This window comes from Neolamprologus multifasciatus, chromosome 15 (genome assembly GCF_963576455.1).
Source record: "Neolamprologus multifasciatus chromosome 15, fNeoMul1.2, whole genome shotgun sequence".
In the NCBI taxonomy this organism is placed as follows: domain Eukaryota; kingdom Metazoa; phylum Chordata; class Actinopteri; order Cichliformes; family Cichlidae; genus Neolamprologus; species Neolamprologus multifasciatus.
In genome coordinates, this window is record NC_140453.1 from 34,869,810 (window position 1) to 34,892,159 (window position 22,350).

Sequence of the window (22,350 nt, forward strand, 5' to 3'; positions counted from 1 at the left end):
ATGTGTACAGTACAGGTCAGAACAAGAAAAGACAAGGCGTAACGCGGTGCTATGAGTCGTCGTGCAGCGTCAGTGGGGAAAAAAAATAAAATAAATCAGGACATAATTAGAAGGGAGGTGAGTGATACATCGTCACTGACGCTTTTCCACTCTCAGCGAACTCCCCCTTAATCATAACCCTAAAGGCAAAAGCTAAATATTTGCACTCTCTGAAGACTCTCTGTAAAAGTACTACCTCGATCATGGTGGAAGTAGTAGGTTTCCCTGTTAAACAGATTTGGCAGATTACACTCCACATTGAGCTCTCCTTTATGCGGTTCATCCATCAGGCCTATAAATACGTCCAGCTCAGCATTCATTAGGTATCTGCCTTTGAAGGTTTTTTGTTTTTATTGGTGGGTTGACATTATAAAATCACTTTGATCCCCCTCCCTGTCAAACATGGCTTATGTCGTCATTACTTTTCTGGAAGGTCAGCTGCAGAATTAGTCATATTTCCTTCTGTGCTCTTAAAGCAGCGGACACTTTCAGGTATACTCATACATGTTGTAACACATGAGGATGTGTCAACTACACAGGGTTTTTTTTTATGTCATATAGAGATGTAGTTACATATTTCTGTATCTACAACTTCTACATCCATCCATCCAGATTCTGCACATTCAGGCGTCAGCTGTTCCTTCTTCAATCATCTTAAAAAAAACCACTTCTCTGTTTTGTAAAATCCCTACAAATATGGACAATGATCATTCTCTAAACAGTCAGTATTTAAAGTATCAGAGGAAACGAGCTGAGGTGGTCAAGCAGCGGGTTAAGCTGAAATTCATGTATAAATGACGACTATATAAGTTGCACACACACAGAGATTTACAAGAAACTGATTCATAAATTTCAAAGAACTCATCAGTCCATCTGACTCACCATTAGAATTGCAAACTGCACAGACAAACTCTGATGACTTTGTCATTGTGAGCTAAAAGCCACTGTGTGATTGCATATTTTCCACTCATATGCACATGTCACTCTCTATTCCGTTAATGTACTAGAATAAAATGATTTGGATCCAGGAGATGAAGAACATTTTTGCACAGTGTGAACATCATGGGCTTGGTGTTGATGTAAAGATACTGTGCTTGTTAAATAACAATATCAAAGTATTCATTGTATGTTGCTTTAAAGGGAAACTAACACACGTACTGAGAGTGCAGCTTGATGGTATGAACGCTAAAAGAAAACACGATGTAAATGCCACATACTGGAGGATACACCGCTTTGAATTTCATTCTAATTTCTCTAACCTAAATAGACATAAATACACATAAAATAATATGATGCATTAATGCAATTTTAGGTTGCTCTAGTTCTTCATTATGTTGTGGGGGCTAAGTTTCAGTTAAACCCATAACTTTAGTTATTTTAAGTTGATATGTTAACATAAAAGAACTTTACTTTGTGTGAAAGCACTGAAAAGCTTTCTTAAGAAAAACAAAAAAGTTCAGACACCAGTGTGCTCAGGGTTGTGCAACAACAACATCTGGATTGAAACCACATCTGGCCTACCGCCTGCGCTTTTGAACGATGTCGATGGGACGGTTGACGGCGCACGGCGACCCGCAGATATTCCCGTTCCGCATTTTGAAGTAGCGATCCTGGACCGACGGCGTCAGATACACACAGTTAGTTGGTAAACTCATGTCTACAGTTTGTCTCTCAGCTGCTTTTGTTCTCCACTAATTATCCTTTTCCTCCTCCTCTGGGCGCTCCTCTGCTCCTTGGCTCCCGCGCGCTCTCTCCTCTCCCTTCACGCCACACCGGGTTTCCACTGACACGCGGGCAGATGGAGGAAAGCCCTCCTCGGTGTGTTTTGGCAACATGACTCCAGTCCGGCGTTTGGAGAGGGCGAAGAAAGGAAAAGGGATCAAAGCAGTGTGGGTTTTAAAGAGTCATTTCCTCAGCGTCATGCTGCTGTTTCATGCGGTGAAACACAGAAAAGCTAAACATGAGCAGAGCGTGAGGAGGCTTCTTTCTAATCCACGTTGAGGAGTTCAGAGCTGAACTCTCCCTCCCTCTGGAGACACGCTCCTTTCTCCCTCCCTCTGTCTCACTCTGTCTCCTCCTTCCAGGCACATGGACTACTGAGGCTTTAAAAAAGACATGAACTATGTACATGTGCATGTACAGTATGTGTGGGTTAGAGAGGGAGACTGATAGGGGCGTATTTGCTTTCAGTTGGAGTAGCTTCATTGTGTGCATGTGGATATACTTCTGCCATATATCTCAGCGAGGACCAGTTTGAGTTTCAATGAGAACTGTGAGGCAGCGTTCGCCTTTTAAGACCCCTTTAAAGAATTCAGTTTTGGTTTAGGGCAGGATTGCGAGCTTAGTTTGATTGTTAAGAAGGGAGTGAAAGTGTTATGTAATGAAAGCTGGCACAAAGACGTGTACGTATGTGTATTGTAGGAGCAGTGTATGTGTGCGTAAAAGAAGAGGTGTGTCTCCCATCTTACTTATTTGCAGGATCAACAAACACACATGAGTCACGAAGCATTCCTGACTCACACCACAAAAATGTCATCACTTCATTTGTTACATCTGAATATGAGAAAATTCACCCTACTTACTGTATGAATTTTCCAATTATTGCCATTGCGAGGTCACAATAACCTTTGACCTTTAAGGAGAAGATCTAGTCAGTTCCTCGAGTCCAAGTGATCATGTGAGACAAATTTAGAAAACTACATCTACATGCAACAGGAACCATTGACACTCTGACGACATGATGGCCAGACTTATGTGGGAAAGTATCAAGTACTTTTAAAGTATTTTCAAAAGAAAAGCGAGTAAACTCGCTTAGTGCATCTGAGGAGCAACACTCAAAGAGCAGTGTGTTAGGGATTCACGTCAGTTTTGGTAAATATGTTATTTTGAATAATTAAAAATGAAAAGTATCTCATGTGCATTCAGGAGCAGGTGTAATTAGATATTCCCCCTTTTTGTGAAATACTTCAGCCTGCAGCAGCTCTAGCACACCAGCACCAGTCAGTCTCACGACACAGAGCGGTGGACTTGCTGGACTCGGTGATCTCACCAACTGGCTGGCCCGCTGCTGTCGACACTGCAGGCAAATATTTGTCTTTTGAGACAGTGGGTAGGAGCCTGGGTCAGACGTGTTGGCAGGCACACGGGAGAGGAGGTGGAGCAGAGGGGGATTTAAATGTCAACCCGTTTGAAAAAAAATGGTTGGCTAACGATGCAGCCAGATGTTGTGACGTAGTCACAAAGGGGGGACGCAGATGTTTCACCCTGATCTCTGAACTTTTAAGTGGCTAGTTATGACAAAGTCTTTCTGTGCGGAGCTATTTCTCAATGGCTGGTGTTCCCACAAAGCCACACTTTAATAGCATAGCAATCATCTTTAACTTCAGCAACAATTTTTTTAATCAGTGAAGATTAAAACAAAAAGAAAGCTCATTATTCATGGCAGGTAAGCTCACAGTTTCTGTGCTACTCCAGTGTAAGTAACGGGTCTAAGAAACCCTCCAAACACCACCTTTCTCTGCCTGGGACATTGCTGCTGGATGGGCTGCTCAAATCTATGAAAAACATAATAATTCAAGGTGATCAGGAACATGTCCGTGGACACATAAGAACCACACTTTTTACCAGCTTATTATACCATTATGCTGTATCCTGTGTGACTGTAATCATAACTGACCTCCTTCTAGCCTCCCAAAAGAACTGGGTCAGACGCTGGTCCCTCTAAACCAGAGCAGTCTAATAATGACGTCAACACACTTATAAAAATAGTGTTAAATTAATCTGTTGCATTACCCTCATTCATAAAAAAGACCATGGGGAACCCTGCACATCTTCTGGTGACTTTCCTGCAAGGGGAATTGACAGTTTCACTCTTTATTTGTCTCACAGTTATAGCCAGATGCAAACTTTCCCTGCACCTAAGTCAGTGACTCCATTCATGTGAATAAAGCATAATAAAAATAAATAAATCGAACTGGTCAGCCGTCACTCATCGTGGAAATTATAATTGCAAACAGAATCACTGGCAACAGTTTTATTGGAATCCAACAATCAAGAGCACGTTTGGTTTTCTCCTGTAAATGCAGACAGAGTAGGGCACTCTTAACTGTCACTGTCAATAAAGACATAAAACATCCCTACAAGCAAAACTCCTGCAAACCCATAAAACACATTAAGACTGAATTCCCTTCCAGCCATCTGGCATAAGGATTTCCAAGAAGCCCAAGAACCATGCATCAATCAGGCCTAACAATATGACCACCTGCCAAATATTTTGCTGCCAAAACAGCACTGACCCATAAAAGCACGGACCCTTACAGGCGTGGTATCTGGCACCAAGAAGTTAGCAGCAGATCCTTTAAATCCGGTAAGTTGCAAGGCAAGGCCATGGATCAGACTTGTTTGTCCAGCACATCTCACAGACGCTCGATTGGATTGAGATACAGGGAACGTGCTTGTTGACACCGTTCTATCAGAACCGGCATTTAATTTTTCTGCAATTTGAACTAAAGTAGCTCGTCTGTTGGATTGGGCCACACAGGCCAGCCTTCGCTCCCCACATGAAACACTGGGCTTTGGCCTCCAACGATCCTGTTGCTGGTTCATCGCTGTTCCTTCCTTGGACCACTTTTGACAGATACTGACCACACCAGATTTGGAACACCCCACAAGAGCTGCAGCTTTTGGAGATGCTCTGATCCAGTCGTCTAACCATGACAGTTTGGCCTTTAACATCCTTACATCTGCCAATGTTTCCTGCTTCTAACAGATCAACTCACTGCTCACTGCTCCCTAAAATGTCCCACCCAATAACAGGTGCCACGCTGAAGAGATAATCAGTGTTTTTCAGTTCACTTGTCAATGGTCATGATGTTATGCCTGATCGCTACACACACACACACACACACGCACACACACACACACACACACACACACACACACACACACACAACCAACAAATTCAGATGTTCAGATGTTGGGTTTGGCAAAATAAAGACTAATCCATCTGCTTAGTCCGCAACGATAATATGATAAATATTTCCTGGTTTCTAAAGGACGGTCTAACTGGAACAGCAGCAGCTCCTCTGGGCGTCTGGCTAATAACCATGTTACACTTTTTGGCATCAGACCATTTTCGGTCAGGGACACAACGTCAGTGAGTGCCTGGTGTTTTCTGGGAAGTCTTATTTTCACAATTGCTTCTTGTTCATTTTTCCACATTCCAGTTTATCTCGGAATGCAGATTCCCAGTTTATAGTTTTGTTGAGTTGATTAAATTGAAAAGGAAGGCCTCACAGAGCTAAAGTGGCATTACTAGAATGCAGAATATTTTCAAAAAGGTGAAAAACTAAAGCACAGAGGTACAATTCATTCCTCCCTACTCCTGCATTTTTCCATCGCTGTCTTAAAGGCCATTTGTAATATCTGGAAAGACAGAATAAACTTATTTTATTCCACATGCTGTGATTTCTGGTATCATATTTAAATATTTGTAGTTAAACTAAATGAAAACGCCTGTTGTTTCTCCCCTCCAATGCTGGCATCTGTCCTTGTGAAATGTTCCTGTGTTGGACCTCTAAACAGATGCCAGCGTGGAGATTTGCTGAGAATGAGGTGTTTGTGAGGCCGCTGTGTAACCAAATCCAACTGGCCAAATGACTTCCACGGCCCAGCTGGCTGCTGGCTCCTATGACATTACCTCTGCTAATGAGAATGAGCTGCGAGGGCAGAGTGTCATGAGCGTGTGTGTCTGAAAGTGTGAGAAAGTGTTTGAGGAACTTTTCAGTACAATGAAGTTTTGTTTAACTCCTCCTTTGAGGATCTTTTAGTGTGCTCTGCATCGGAAAGCAGGGAGAGTCAATTCTACAGTTAAAGACGCGAACAGTAAGACAGCAGCACTGATATTCTTGCGCCACCTTGTGCAGAAATCTGTGGTGACACAGTGAAGTGCACTCACAAACTTTAAAATACTATTTTCTAATTCAGTATTTTCCAAATGCATTCATACCACATCATTTATAATGAATTCTTAACATACTTTTAGAGCTATTACTACCATCTTTGGCTATTCAGCAGTTCACACACTCCTCTTGATGGACTCAGGTCCTGCATCTCCTATAACACACACAACAGTCTTATCTATACCAACTCTTATCATTAGTTTTTTAACATTTATGTTTTCTTGTCCAACGCAAGTTAATAAGATGATGAATGAATATGAAATGTGGACATTGTGCAAACAGGAGTTTTGTAAAGCCACAGTTGTGACCGAGCTGAGCTGACAGCCCAGCAGAGGTTGCTGTTTGCCAGTAAACTAAATGGAGGAAAGCCACACACACACACACACACACACACACACACACACACACACACACACACACACACACACACACACACACAATGCAACAGATCTCTGCACTCGTTAGCACAAATGAGAGTAGAAATTGCAATCATTTTAAAGAGTCACCATCGTGACAGCTACAGTCTCCTTGTACTGATGGATAGCGAGGTAAACATCAACAGTACGTGATGTGAAAAGTGAATTATTAAAAAACAAAACAAAACTCAAGAGCCTATCATCAGTAATAATCCAGCAATAAAAAAATATCACATCTCTCCTTCAAGAACTGATTTAACGCACGCCCTGTAGCCCAATCTGCTGACCCAAGATGACCTCAAACACTCTTTGGTGGAACAATCAGTATGGATTTTGTGACTGGCAGCTATGGCTGTGTGCACGCAAGGAACGACAAACACGTGTCACATTCACGTGTTATTTGCTGCCAGCCTCTGGTGGGGCTGGGGGAACAAATTTAGGCTCAGGGGGTTTATTTTGGGGGTCTGGTGTGTTATTGTGGTATCAACCCCCCACCCCACATCTCCCCTGCCCTGCTTAGACTCAACTGTGGCGGCACTAGGTCAAAAGTCAGTCCTAATATTAGTTTACTTGTTACAAACTGGGTCTAATGGGTAACTGGTGACTGATATTCTCTGTCAACCTGCCAAATCACAAAGTACTAAATATTCCAATATCCTCATCTTAAAACACAAAAATTAAAGCATTTCACACAACTTAGAGCTTTGAAGCTGAAACTATTTCCCAAAAAAAGATTTTCTCTTATTTTGTAATTAAGAAAACTGAGTTATGTGACAACAGCCGTAATTCAAAAATAAGGAGCCCCCAACAAATCCACTAAAAGTAATTCTGGGAGTAATATTAAATGTAAAGACGTTTAGGAGGATTTAACTGGATTAATACTCCTAGTTCGCAGATCATGGTCACGGAGGTAAAGGTGTGGTTTTGCTGAGATGTGGCGTGCACGACTGAGTCAACTGCTGAACTGGCAGAAAAGAAGAAACCTTCAGCCCTCAGATTTCACCTCAGTTTACCAGCAGGGAGGGCAAAAACAGGCATGAGCAATCGAGTTTGAATACACACAAACACAGCACAATAAGATCTACAGAAAGCGTGTGTGCAGTGAGAACATGTGCAGAAAACTTGTTTATAACTTAAGAGACGTGCAGACGCACAGAAGCCAGTGAGGGATTATCATCAGAGTCAGCTCCTCATTGTGACATCAGGAATAACTAGCGTCACATCTGTCCAAAACATCTGCTTCTGTGAGAAAAGTTTGTTATTCATGAAGCGGAGCGCAAACAATTATTCGACTGTTTGAGCAACTTCATCTGCAGATGATAAAACACTTGTCTGTGTTCAGTCAGTGACATATGTGTCGGGTCATCGTGCAATAAAATGTGCTTGACTTGCAGCAGAAACAGGAAGTCTGTTGGCTGGAACTTACCACAAACGCAACTTGCTTCCTCTTGAAAGCTGCTGGTTTTAATGCAAGCAAATACAAAATAATTGCATTTTAAAAAACATCAAATCACAACTTTAAGAGCAATGCATTGGCATTGTCAAAGAAGTTGGTACTATGAAATCTAAGTTCCAATTACCAAAATTGTATAATCATTTGAATATTTATCAGCTGCTACACGCCAGCTCTCTGCTGCTGTTTTTAAAAAAAAGAAGTGAGAGCTCATTCCAGAGTGCCTACTTTATCTGCAACAGCCTTCTCTGGGATATGTGTGTTTGTTTAAAAAATGATTATCTACAGTCTATTTTCCATGTTTCTTACTGTCGCAGTGACACTACAAGTGCAAATCTCTGAGCCAATCTCGCTGAGCAGCTTATCTGAACACTCCCTCTCATGAATATGAGTGCCAAGGAGATGCGGGATGCAGAGTTTAGGAACATACCCCAAGCACGAGTGTCTCCGACCGTGTCCAAAACCAGTCAGCCCTCCTTTCCTTGTCAATCGGAGGTCTTTGTTCATTGTCCCTCGAGCGCCTGACTCATATGAGACACTTTGGGCTGTAATGAAAATAAACTGCACATCTGATCTGAGCCTCTTACAACAGTTCTTCACAGTTTAGTTATTTTTCTCCCGTAAACCTCCGGGGGTATCTGGATCGGCTCCATGAGGTTTTGCGCGCCGATAAACCAAAAAACATGAAGATTCCAGGTGAGAGGCAAAAAGAAAATGGAAAGGATCAGATAGAGAGCAGATCTGCCCAATCTTCTGTTCCTCGGGATGCGGGAAGAGAAATCGTGGAATGCTGCAGAGTTTCTGCGCCGAGGTTTCAGGCAAGCCCCAACAAGGCAGACAGGAGTGTGATATTGAATTAGTCTCCACAAGCAAGAAGCACACATGCAGCTGTTGTAACTGTAGACTCAACTGAATTGAAGGATTTTCCACAGTTGTCTGTCCATTCTCATTGATTTGTTGTTGTAAATATCCAAACTAATCCCAGATATGACACTGACAGCATTCCTGAAGGGGTTTTCAGTAGTACAATTCCAAAACAGAGAGAAAACAGGCGACCTGTAGAGAAGTCTGAAAATTTTGAAAGTAGTGTTTCTCTACTTCTCTGTCAGGCACTCACTCATTGTTCGCAGAAAAGGGGAAGGGTTGAGCCACTTCTGAGAGCAGTGATACTGCAGGGTAGCGTCAGTGAGGGTTTGACCTCTTCCTTTGGCAGTGCAAACACTGGAGGAATCCCCCGAGGTCGCTGTGGGAGCTGAGGACAGACCACCACGAGCTCCAATCTGTCTAGTACAGGATATCCAATGTCAAGATGTTCAAGTTACAAACTGGTTGCGTTTCGAGCCACACTTGCAGCTTCCCAAAGAAAAACCTCAAAGAGAGAAAATGCTCCCACATTTAGACAGTTACAGGGCTGCACAACATTTCGGTGTGTCCCAACTTGTTAAAGGGAGATCTGACTCGACTGTGTGGCTGGCGGGTGTTTTTGTGTCTGGCAGAGCTAGCTTGACGCAGCCTTCGTTGACACGTGAGATCAACATGCTGCCTGACCCAATACCCTCCTTCTGTTGCCCTGCAGCTACATAATTATAGAGGTTATTGTTAGAGTTGGTGCTGGGCAGGGTGGCAACGGGGGCTGGGTGGGCCTGACAAAACACATGTTAGGATTTACGGCAAAAAAACTTGGATAAACTAACCATAGGGAGAAAGCTCTGAGTTTCAACTTGTGCAGTTTTTATCACCGGCAAGTTTCAGATTCAAAGACAATCAAAGAAGGGCCGCAACTAACAGATTCGTCTGCAGGTTATTGTTTTTGCTCAATCAATCAATCATTTGATTTATGGAATGAAAAAATAGAGAAATCCAGTCTTTGCAGTGCTGTGGAAACCGAGTACACCCCGTGATTCAACAGGTGCTGCTAAACAAATTCAACTGATCGTAAGCGATGCTGGGTCGAGACGTCATAAATGCAAACGTTTTTGCAGGAGTGGATGTCCCATCAAATTCACCCCAAGGTCAGACTGCACAATGCAATCAGACAGAAGATTAGTACAATCTCAGACTCTATAGGTCTCAGGTAGCATATTAGCACCATTAGAAAAAAAGTGGACTAAATGAAGTATGGCTTATTTGTAAAGGTTGCCAGGAGAAAGAACATGGCAGCACAGTTTGGGTTTTCACAATTGCCTCTGAACAAACCAGACTTCTGGAGCAGTCTTTGGAGAAAGCTGTCAAGCATGGTGGTGGAGGGGTGACAACTTAGGCTGCTTTTGTAGCCACGGGACCTGAACATGTTGCAGTCATTGAGTTGACAATGAACTCTCCTGTATAGCAAAAGTATTCTAGAGTCAAATACGAGGCAGCTAAAGCTGACAGCATCATGACAGCATCATGTAATGGACAATGATCCCAAGCAAAGCATCAAATTTACAACAGAATGGCTGAAAAAGAAAGAAGGTAATGCGATGGCCCGGTCAAAGTCCAGAACGCAAGCTGACTGAAATGCTGTGGCAGGACCTTAAAGATACCTGACGCAAAGGTATAAAACACAGTTCCTCCACAGTGATCTGAGAGACTGATGGAGTCACATAAAAAATAAAAGTTATTTATCAGGGGAATTTGTAGCACATCTTGCATGCAGACTGCAGGATCCTTTTCATCGTTTGCAGTCATTGCAAAACAGGCTAAAATTTTGAACATCAGTTGTGTGTTTTCTGACTAACTTATCAATGGCAGTGATAAGTGATATAAATTGCACGCCAGTGTAATTAAATAAGATATATGGATGCATAAGTCACCCATTCCTGGCTTTATTTCCACACTGCTAACAGCAGCGGGGACTGGCCTTTGAGAGCTGTCAGGGCAAAACCCATGCAGATACTGACATGCCAATTCACTTTCAGACTGACGGACACTTGTTGCACGGCAACAACCAAAGACACCACAACCACTTCCCTAAGCACTACATGAACTGCAAACTAAAATAGGGCGTTGTGCTGATAGATCATTTATCTTGTTGTTAGCGCATGTATGTAAAGAGGCTCATAAGTTAAAACAGACCAAATAAACCAAACAGGATGTAATGAAGACAAAGAAACAGTATAAATGATCTGGCTCATTTAAATCCTACTGAAAGGTACCTGACAGTGCACGGGCTTTATAATACTAATGAATATATGTCCTTAATGCTATTTTTTTTTTGCTGTTAAATATTTAAATAAGCAATAAAGGTCGTCTTCCTGATTGCCTGTGGGCTTATTTTTGTCATCACAACCACCCTGCTGTGACTCTTGTTATCCTTATTTCTTGTAACTACCTTTCCTTTAATCTGTCAAAAAAATGATAAGGAAAAGGTTAGACAAATAATTAAACTCACCACTTCCTCCAAAGCATTTTAACTAGAAGGAATTGATTGAAATACTCTGAATTTTAAATGGCTTAAAGCTGCACTTTTGTCCTCGTCCTTCTTTTGCAGTCTTGTTTGGGTTTTAGTTTCTGCTCGGTGTGGTTCATATTTTATTTATGCTGCATACTTGACAGGGTGGGGTGGCGGGGAGGCTCACAGTTTAAAACAATAGGATGTTTAAACTTTACACGGGCAGGCATCAAATGACATCAGTAAAATGTCACGACAGATGACGTAGGTACAAGCAATGTGTTTACAGGCTGCTTCCTCTACATAGTCACAGGCAGGCTGCCAGGGAGGCAAACAGTCAGGGGGTTTGGAGACCGGGAAGGGCCACCATGGGGGGGGGGTGTGTGTGTGTGTGTCATACTGAAGCTTTCTCTTCAGTATGACATCAATTTGCAGCCTCTAATTAAACTGATTGGTGAAATGTGTATTTATTGAGAGCACAATTATAATTTTTAGTACCATGACAACTTAAAGGTTGGTTGCTTTATATAATCTGGCATCTTAATGCTAACGTGGGATCATTACACAACATATTATCTTTGTCAAATTTATCTTTGACTATGGCATATTTTACAAATTTAAATATTTGTGTGTGAATTGCAGCTTTTTTTGATGCTATGTTTTAAACTCAAGCATAAGACAGCATTTATCACCACTGAATAAATTAAGAAAGGTCTGTATGGAATCTGTGGTCATTTCCAGGCAGCTCTGATGCCGTTTGTGTGCAAAATTGACAATAACAAGGGTGAAAATGAAAACCACAAGATGAAACCACCAATATTGCTGTAAACAGCCTGCAGCCACATGAGGGTGGTGACAGCAGAGACAACCTTGTTAAGAAAGTCGTATAAAATGATCTTCCCCTGTTAAAACTCTGCTCAGCGTCCAACACTGTGACTGCTCTACAAAAGAGATAAAAACATCAGTTATTTACTACATATAACTGATTTTAATGCTAAAAAACACTTCTACGCTTGTAAACTTGCATCTCCGTGACCCGAAAATAGTTTTTTCCTGGAGTGTTTACATACATGAGAGAAAAATGAGGGCTTTAGACTCCAGGGTAATTTTCACAGCTTTCTCAGAGTTTCCTCAATTGACCTACTGGTCACGATTACGTCCGTGGAAAATCTAAATACGTCACTACCCGGCACTGCTGCTATTTTTTTTTCTTAAACTACCATAGTGAGGTTCTCTTTGGAAAAAAAATCAGCAAATGCCTTCATAGATCACTCTGTTATTTAAACAGCTTCATCCATCAAACTTTGAACATTTAGGCTCTGTCATAGCTTGAACAAGATTTACTCAGCTCCATCTTTTCTAACGTAAAAACAAAAAGCAGGACACAGGCTGCCTGTTTTCAGTCACAAGGACTGACAAAGTGATGGTGCAGCAGTAAGCGTCATCTTTGTGTTTACTGTGGTGAGCCACCCCGAATCCCTCCAGACTTTAGCTTTGTCTCTGCTACACAGAAACCCCGCATCTGGTGGTATAGGAAACCTTTCTCATCTCTGGCTCCGCCAGGATTGCTGAACACCTTGGGCACGAAACAAAACCCTCTCTTTTATTGCCTTAACAATAAGGTCCTTTGAGATGACACCGGTCCCGACGTCAACAAAACTGTGATTTCCCACAGTTACCTTCTTATGAGACAATGAGGCTTTTTTGCTACTGCCAACCCATGACACATACCGTGATGACGTGAAAAAGCAGCCTCTGCAATGTTACGTCAGAGCTGCTGAACAAACACTGGGCCTATAGTTTATTAGAGTTCAGCAGAGTTCAGAGAAGATGACCTCTGAATCCCAACCTTCTGATTATCTTATCAACATACAACTGAAGGTTGTACCTATAAAGAACTTATACAACATGTCTCCTTCACCCATTCACCCCATTATGTCTTAGTGCTTTCTACCTAACAGCCACACTTCGATGAACGCATCAGGAGCAACCCGGGCTTCAGTATCAGATTGAAGCGGCGAGGGATCGATTAGTAGACAACCTACTCTACCTCCTGAGCCACCCCTTACACACGACTTTCCACATAAGCTAACGACAGTACTTAGATCCATGTCATTGACTCTACCTGGGTGTGTACGCCAAGGTGAAGCGGCGCTGCAGGGCAATGTTACGGTTCATGAGGAGCTTGCGGAACAGCAACGGCGAGTGGCGGGGGGAGTTCCGAGGAGAGTCACCGGGGGACATCCTGGGAGATCCATAAGGCGAGCCGGATGGTGACTGCGGCTTCAGCTTGATGGGTTGAGGACTGCTGAGTGGGAAGGAGCCAGCCTCCCCTGAGCTTTCCAATAGGGCTTCACTCATGCTGTCGTGTAGGAGTTTAACAAAATGTTCCTCTTACGCTGCTCTCTGGTGCGACCTTCTAACCCCTGACAGGGAGTCCAAGTCATCCATCTCAGCACAGCAGCATTTATCAAGTGAATTAGGTAAACGGCTCTCAAGCTCGTCTTGTGATGATGCAGCTCAGATTCGGAGCCGCTCGTAGTTGGCTCTAAGTGCTTCACAGCCACTTTTGCGCTACGGCTTCATGGCTTTTCTCTATGGAGCCACCTAAAAGCCCTGTTGACGGACGTGGACACGAGTGCAGGAGTGTGCCCTCCCCTCGGCAGTAAGCTCTGTTTACATAGCACTGAGCTCTGCCTAAATATGGCCAGGCCTGAATTATAACGTTGTTAGCTTGTACCTCGGGTGAACTAGCTGCGTCCGGCACACACTTCACAGAGGAGTGAACCGTTTTACGTCGGCTTCCTTCCTCAACTCATCAGTACCGAAATATTAGACAGTGATTACAGCTCTGACTGTGTAGACACATGCCAGAGCTGTGCAGTGTCAAGAGGCCACAGTCTGGGTAGATTTTCACTATGATGGTCGCTGGGGTGGGGTAGTGGGGGTGGGTGGGGGCGACACTGTGTCTAAAAGCAGAGCCTGCTTGAGATAAAAGATAACGAGAATCCTGGAAATGTCACTTAAACTTTTACTGGTATCTTGACTGAGTAGCGTTTCCCACTGGGGCTGAGGGGTGATGGAAAAAAAGAGATCAGCTCGAGTTTCATCTCTGACCCCCAGACAGCCAGTGACCCAACCCTCCGCTGCCCAAAACAAAACTGAACTGTACTGCTTGTGCCTAAACATTCCCCTCGATAACGAGCATCCTGTAAATACATGCTGCATGTGCTTTAGTCGTGCTTAAGTTAATACACGGCCCCAATCTATTAAACATCTAAATGACAAGTTCGCATTCAGGCAGTCAGGGATCGTTGCCATATTTATCACTTTCTAGAGTTACAGCCCACACATTAAAAAACAGATCAAGAAAAGGGAACTGCAAATCACACGAAGAATCTCAAACATTATTAGGAGCTTCACCCAGTAGTTAAACAGTTCAAATTAAGCCAAACTCATATGTTTGATTCTCTATTCAAATGTAAAGTGTTCAGTGCTGTGCTGGTTCTGCACTGCAATCATCACAGATTGCTTGTCAATCAAGCAGTGGAACCACAAAGTCTTTATGCAACACTATTAGTTTCTGGGGTTTTGTGGAAAGGGTTTTTCTTTCTTTGTTTTCATCTGTTTCATCATAAAAACATGAGACCTGCACAGATGGAGTGACAATGACAGCAAACCTTTGAGCTATTTAAGCTACAGTGCCACGAGGGCTGGAGTTAAAGTATGTGAGTAATACTTAAACCTACAGTTACTGTTTTTGTGACTGCACCGTAATGCATCTAAATGGGATTAATACCTTCACAGAAAATCCTGCCACAATTATCCCCACTGCCATAATGTCTCTTTGCCTCTGCATCCATTTTAATGATGCGTTAAAGGACGGAGAAGGGCTCTTGAGTTTGAGGGGCTGCCTGCCAAAGTACTGATTTAACTCAGGAGGGAGTGCAAGAGGTCACTGCAATGAGCTCATGAACAAAAACACAGCTGTTGTATGAAATGCTGTTAAATGTGACCAGCAGATGGCGCCCACACACAAACACAAGGACACAAATGCCCATGAATACACACACACACACATGCACAAACTCAGCATTATGAAATGTCAGTTTATTCTGCAAGGTTTTGAGCTGTAGCTACTGAGCTCTGGATCATTTATTTGCCATTTTCTTTAAAGCAACATAATGCAAACCCCAATTCACTTTGATCCTTTTAGCCCTGGAAATGGCCCACATCATTTGCCAACACAGTCTACCGATACAGTTGTGACTAAGTGAAGGTTTGGCTGAAAGGTAATTTAAAAACCTGTAGACTGTGTGGGCCGACTCAGTCATACGGCTACCATTATGAGTCAATGGGGAGAAAAGACAAGGAGATAAATCCCGTGGCTTTTCTTTAAGTGACTAATGCCAGGATATGTGGAACTATTTATTAGACTGAGTCATATAACCATACTCCTCCCACCAGCAACACCAGATCAAACACATGCAAACACACGGCTGACAGCAGAAAACACACACACACACACACACACACACACACACACACACACACACACACACTGACATAGACATGTATGCACACGGACACATGAATTCATTTTAAAAACACACAAACAAACTGGGTTTCAGCACCTGAAAAGCCTTGGAACAGACAGCACGCATGCTGCTTTATCAATTAAGTTCCAGTATACATAAGTGCATCACATACCCAGTCAAGGATCTTTAATCATAAAAACAATGGAAACAACCTAACTACATAACCTAACTAGACAATTGCAGTTTATATTTAATCGAGAAAAATACTCCCTCTATGAGCTCGCAGCAACTCCCAAGGCTACTTACTGTATGTTTTTAATAAAAAGAGACTACTTTCTCATTAATCTGTTTTCTCAGCAGATATGCATGTAAGCAAAATCACATTTGTGGTGTGAAGACAGTGACAGATCCACGCTTTCACAGTTGGTGGAGATTTGGTTGTAAATACAAAGTCACAACAAGTCCAACGAGTATCTGTAAGAACCAAAACGGATTTGTTAGACACATAAAAAAAACAAAACAGTGATGCAGTGGTTAGTACTGCTGCCTCACAGCAAGAAGGTTCTGGGTTCAAAACCATCTTCTTCCTATGAGTTTACATGTTCTCTAGCTTCACCATCAGTCTATAACATACTTGTTAAGCTAACTGGTGATTTTAATTCAAAGCATCCATCCATCCATCCATCTTCATCCGCTTTATCCGGGGCCGGGTCGCGGGGGCAGCAGCCTAAGCAAAGAGGCCCAGACCTCCCTCTCCCCAGCCACCTCCTCCAGCTCATCCGGGGGAACACCAAGGCGTTCCCAGGCCAGCCGAGAGATATAATCTCTCCAGCGTGTCCTGGGTCTGCCCCGGGGCCTCCTCCCGGTGGGACATGCCTGGAACACCTCACCCAGGAGGCGCCCAGGGGGCATCCTTGTCAGATGCCCAAACCACCTCAGCTGGCTCCTTTCGACGTGGAGCAGCAGCGGCTCTACTCTGAGCCCCTCCCGGATGGCCGAACTTCTCACCCTATCTCTAAGGGAGATGCCAGCCACCCTTCGGAGGAAGCTCATTTCCGCCGCTTGTATCCGCGATCTCGTCCTTTCGGTCACTACCCACAGCTCGAGGGAATTCAAAGCATGAATAGTAGTATTTTTGTCTGTGTTACCCCTGTGATGGACTAGCAGCCTATTCAGGGTTTACCCCACCTTTCATACCCTTGAGAGCTGGGATACGAGACGGGATTGTGTTAGAAAAGCAAGACTGTGACAACATGTGTGCAGTGGGTTGCTGGATTAACCCTTTAAGACCTACCATAAAACCAAGCCTGCCAGAGCTTATCTTTATATTTTTACATGCTGTAGTGCCATTTTTGAGAGCATTTCAAGTTGTTATACATCAATACAACCGTTATAGCCCAAATATTAATAATATGTATGCATTAAGTCCATAATAACTACATAAATTGCAAAAAAGTGCAATAAACTCGTTTTTGTTTTGTTTTTTTACATGTTTACAAGTTTATCCCTCAAAACTGTAAATACAAAAAAGTTGTACAAAATAGTTTCCAACAACAGGAAATGTATTTTGAGCATCTTCATAGTTTTATTTTTGAGATACACCAATTTTTATGTCCTGCATGAAAAACAAAAATAAATATTATAATGCAATTTTGCAAAAAAACAAAAAGCAAAACAAGTGCATAAAAATAAACTATTTCCAGCAGTGCAATTTGAGTTCCAAGCATCCCAGAAACTATTCAGAAAAGCATGAAGTCAAACATGACTTTTAAAAACACCAGTATAGGCTTATAAGGCCCCAAAGGTAAAAAACAAAAACAAAAAACAACCCTACAGTTTCCGCGAAATGACGTCACTTCCGGTTTAACGCAGGTAATGGCGGACATGCATAGTTCGCGCTGATGTCTATTTCAACGTAGGAAGTGTTATGAAGAGCTGATCGGATCGGCAAAGCATGTTTCTGAAAAATTATGTTTTTGTTGCTGCAAGTGCTATTTATGCAGTTTTTGCAAAGCCATATGTGGAAGGAAACCGTGACTTAGGACAAGCTGATGGCATAAGATGTAAGTACAACTCCTCTGGTTTCATATGCAAAAAAATTTTTTGTGCTAGCTTACGTGGTTCCGGTTCTACAGGGATTTAAAAATAGTTATGCTGGCTTTAAGGGGTTAATGTGTTCAGCATAAAAGAAGAGCTGTACAGTGAGACCTAAAATTGTCTCGTTGAGGCCAAGTTATGGCCAAGTCTCCATCAATCCACTTCCCCAAGTAATTGTGTGGCACCCTGAGTATTTTGAGCATTAAGAACAAGTCTCAGATGTGTTTGCATCATAACACAGAGCGAAAAGCTCATTTGCTCCCACCTGATGTGATGTTAGGGCGATATTTAGTTTCGCCAGTAGGTGACAGTGGCGGCTCAGCCAAACCGGTAACAGGCAAAATAATCCTTCACAAAAGTAACGCTAGTAACGTTTGTGTGCTAGCTAAGTTATGTTAGCCTTCTGCATTAATCTCTGTAACCGTGTTGTTCCATCAGTAATGTAAAATGAAACTGTTAGCTGGTTTCAGTTAAAGTCATAGGAAATAGACCAGCCAGTACATGTTATGTTGTCTATTGTTTACTGGTCATTTTCTCTGTGTGTTAAGAGCTGATTAATACAGGGCCATTACACGTAATGCCGTTTTATAAATACAGCTGAATCCCTGTTCACTCTGTAGGTTCACATGCTGACACAGTCTCTGTCTCTTAATACGAATGTTCAGAAGTCTTGAGCCTCTTTATTTTGGGCTACCAAAAGCTGAAGAGTCCCTGCCCGAAGGGCTACCAGGGATTTTGAAATTTTACGAGCCCTGCTGCTCTATATTTTACAATGAAACGGGTGCAGTGATTTATTGAAACATGCCAACATACATTGAAATACAGTACATAATGCAACAACCGAGTCTGCACAATTCTTGCAAGCTTGGTATTGACTTTCTTATAATTGCCTTAGGTAGTTTATAGGAATAGTTCTCCAGGCTTTTGAAGGAGAGTCAAAGCTCCTTCAAATGTGGCTGCCTTTTGTTACGTTCTCTCTGTCAAGATCACACGCTGCTTCAGTCTTTTCTGGATATCTTAATAACATGACTTTCAGACTGTTTGCCTGCTGCAGAGGCCTTACTTACTTAGGCCTGCCACTTCTTCACTTTCCTTCTTTCAGTTTCATCCCTGAGGTATGCTTGAATTACTCATAAGTCAGACTGTGCAAAGAATGAGCAAAAAAGCAGCAAATGCCCGAAGACCTTCAGAAAGTCTGGAGAACTATTGCTCAAGACCACACACACAACAAAAGAAAGAAGAAAGTCATGTTTCTTAGAAACAAAATATAACGATATGCGGATGTGTAACAGTATTGTACTTCAGTGTCCCTTTCTCCAGCATTGACATGTGACAGCAACAAAAAAAACCTTTATCCCATTACCAAATTCTAGCATCATTTATTTGATGGGTGTCAAATCCATCACTGTAGTTTTTATGTAGTTCTCAGTATTCAAATTATTCAACTTCTTTGCCTTAAAGGTTTTTCAAAGTGCATTAAGTGCAGATGAATTTCTTGAGACAAATTCTTGTCTTTGTGTTTGTTTGTTTTTTCAAATAATGTGCATCATCTTTTTTTCCTTCTGGGATAAAAAAGGATGCATGCACTTTGCAGTGATTCTGCTCAGATGGGTGGCACATGAAGCTCAAACTAAATAACAGTACTATGTGTGTAGGCAGCATTATGACAGATGATAGTTCATCAAGGTGACTGACAAGAGATGGAGCAGGAACTTGACAAACTGAAAGGGATGAAGGCTGAATAAATAATACTTCACTCCATCAAGGAGAAAATATTATTTTGTAACTGGTAATGAAGAATAACTTGATTTCAATGTCTCGCAGTTGCTAACACAAAGAAATTGAATTATTCAGCCTAACCATCAAATTCAGCCTTTTCACTGTGAAGATTTATCTACATATTAACTATTCATGTTTGCTGCAGGGCAGAATTTCATCACTGGTTGGCATTTAAGAAATGAAGCACATCTGAACATTTATTAGTGAGCAAAAGCAAAGATAGGACACCTCGAAAAAGTGCAGGATAAAACGAAGCCATAAAAGCTGGAACACTGAATTATACATACTCCAAACTGCGGCTGAAACACACATACAATAACTCCTCTTCTTGAATGCAGAAAAACCCACATTCTTTCACAGTATTTCCAAGTGAAAATGATAAACCTTCATAATATATTCATACATAAAGAAAAAAGGCAAGGTGAGGAGGAAAGAGTTGTGTTTCTACTCAGACGCTTAAAGAAATGAATGCCCACTCTAAAGACGATTATATATTTGCACTTCTCAAGTGGTGTTTGGCAGGCATTCAGGTTAACACTTAAGTTAGTAACAGCAACAGGAATAACACTAATAATAAATGAAGTGCAAAGAAATATTTTAGTGGTCAGGGGCCATGATTGGTGATCTCACCAGTCTGTACTTACACAGTCATAAAAAAAACTAAACTTAAGTGTATTAAAATCTCAGTTCTGGAGTTAAAAATTAAACATACTCAATGTGCATTGTGATAGCACACAGTGATAGCAGTGTGCTAGGGCAGCCTGCCTTTTAAACAACGCTCTTGATGGCCCGTGTTGTAAAGAAGTGTCCCACTTTGTGTGGTGAAAATCTTTATCGACTGTGAAGAGGATGCCAAGCTGCCACGGTATGAAGATGGGCTCAAGTTTCAGTGTAACACTTGTTGTATTTTTCGGACTATAAGTAATAACTTAAAATCCTTTAATTTTCTCAAAAATCATCAGTGTGCCTTATGTATGAATTATGGTTGTGCTTACTGACCTTTATGTGGTACACCGCGCTCAAAAATCTGTCAAAAATGTTTTAGTACGACTTAAGCTACAAAGCCGCACCGCTTCATAGATTGTCTGAGCATTATGGCTACCGTAGTCATGAGCCTCGCGGAGTAATCCAGGGACATGTCTCAATATGCGTACTTGTGTGTACTTGCATTCCTGTGGACTTGTGATACATCATCAGTCGGAGACCAAGTACAGTTCTAATTCAAAGTACGCATCAAGCTCAGGTCCAAACGCCGCTTCAGGTCCCAAAGTCAAACGAACACTGCGGGATCACTGAGAGTTAAAACTGTCTAAATTCTTTCATTTTTAATAAAATGATCATTTACCAGGTGTAGCAATTAAGTTTAACAGCCAGGCATCCATGAAAACAGAATTTATTAAGTTTAACAGAGTTAGAAGTTAGCAGGAAGTTAGCTCTCTAGTTTCCAAACATGTTTTCTAAACATGATACACCATGTTCTGACTGAGAGATTTCTGAAAAAATTTAAACGTACAGCTCTGCTATCACTTCCAACATAAATGAAGACGGAAAATTAAACAGCAGTGACTTTTGTAGGGTTACTGAAGTTGGGCTAGCTGGTATATAATGATGTGCTACGTGATCGCTAGTGACACAGCTATGTTAGCATAACATAAACACAGTGAAGCTGGAGGATGAATGCAGACTTTTTTCCACTTGATAAAAGTTAACGTGAGGGTTCCTGATGGTTTGGGACAAATGCAATCGCATGGCATGATGCTGTAAACAGACCAAACATCAGTCAGGAGAACACCTGAGATAATCCATCCACAATACGGTGTCAGTCATTAGTATACTGCAACAACATGGGAATAGAGCTGTAAGAGAATTCAACATTAATGAATCAATGGTACGGAAGTGGAGGAAGCAAGAAGAATGAGTTGAGTAAAGTCTGACTTATCTGATTGTTTTGTTTTGCTTAATGCATCTTATAATCTGGTGCGATTTATGGTCCGAAAAATACGGTATCTAAACATTGCGTACTGTTTACAGTGACAGGAAAGGGACTGAAGACCTGGCTCATGTGGTCCAGTAGCACATTTGATCATAATCAACATTAAGTTTTTTACAATCAGCATCATTTAGGTGCCCAACATCCTGTCGCACATACCTCACAATGGCAGATGAGGCCAACGTCTGGTCGGTCATTGGCCCGGTCATTGGTGTTCACTTGGACATTCCACACAGATGTGAAAACAGTATGTTCAGTGGCTGCCTAACGAATTTCACCATGAGGCTTGCAGCCATTTGTTTGTATGATGGCTTAGTCGTTGGCTCTGGTTGTGTAATACAAATTACAGATCATCAGGCTGTGATTAGATCATAGAATTTCACATAATGATGAAACATCATCTTATGTTGCATTAAGTGTGTGTAATCACTGCTGTTTTTCCATAGCAGCCCAGTGGTTTAGCAGTTTAGTGTATCTTTATTGTGCTATAATCATCGGTGATATAATTCAATAAGAATTATATTGCCAGGAATATGCAGAGGCTCAGTCTGGAGAAATTTCTCTGGAAAAAGCCACAAGTTGAGATCAAAGCCAGCAACCTGTGTGAGAGAGACAATTGTCTCAGACCACGTTGTGACAATGTTTCAATTTAATCTTTAGGATTAATGGTTTCTCAGTTTATGCTGCTTAAGACTGCTGTTCATT

The 22,350-nt window shown here is 41.9% G+C and overlaps 1 protein-coding gene across 6 annotated transcripts in view; it reads right to left on the bottom strand.

The window, feature by feature from the left end:
* The window catches only part of LOC146502550 (3',5'-cyclic-AMP phosphodiesterase 4C-like), an 85,374-nt gene that overhangs the window by 34,185 nt on the left and 28,839 nt on the right, over nucleotides 1-22,350 (bottom strand). Inside the window, exon 1 of one of the 6 annotated variants that reach the window (XM_085131980.1) lies at nucleotides 13,367-16,875. The exons of 2 other annotated variants lie outside the window; for them this stretch is intronic. In XM_085131980.1, coding sequence (XP_084988106.1) covers nucleotides 13,367-13,602 — 236 coding nt within the window. In that variant the 5' untranslated portion in view covers nucleotides 13,603-16,875. Of the gene's footprint in view, nucleotides 1-1,560; nucleotides 11,605-13,366; nucleotides 16,876-22,350 lie in introns of those variants that run through there. 3 more of the 6 variants (XM_085131982.1, XM_085131987.1, XM_085131985.1) reach the window with 3 other exon arrangements.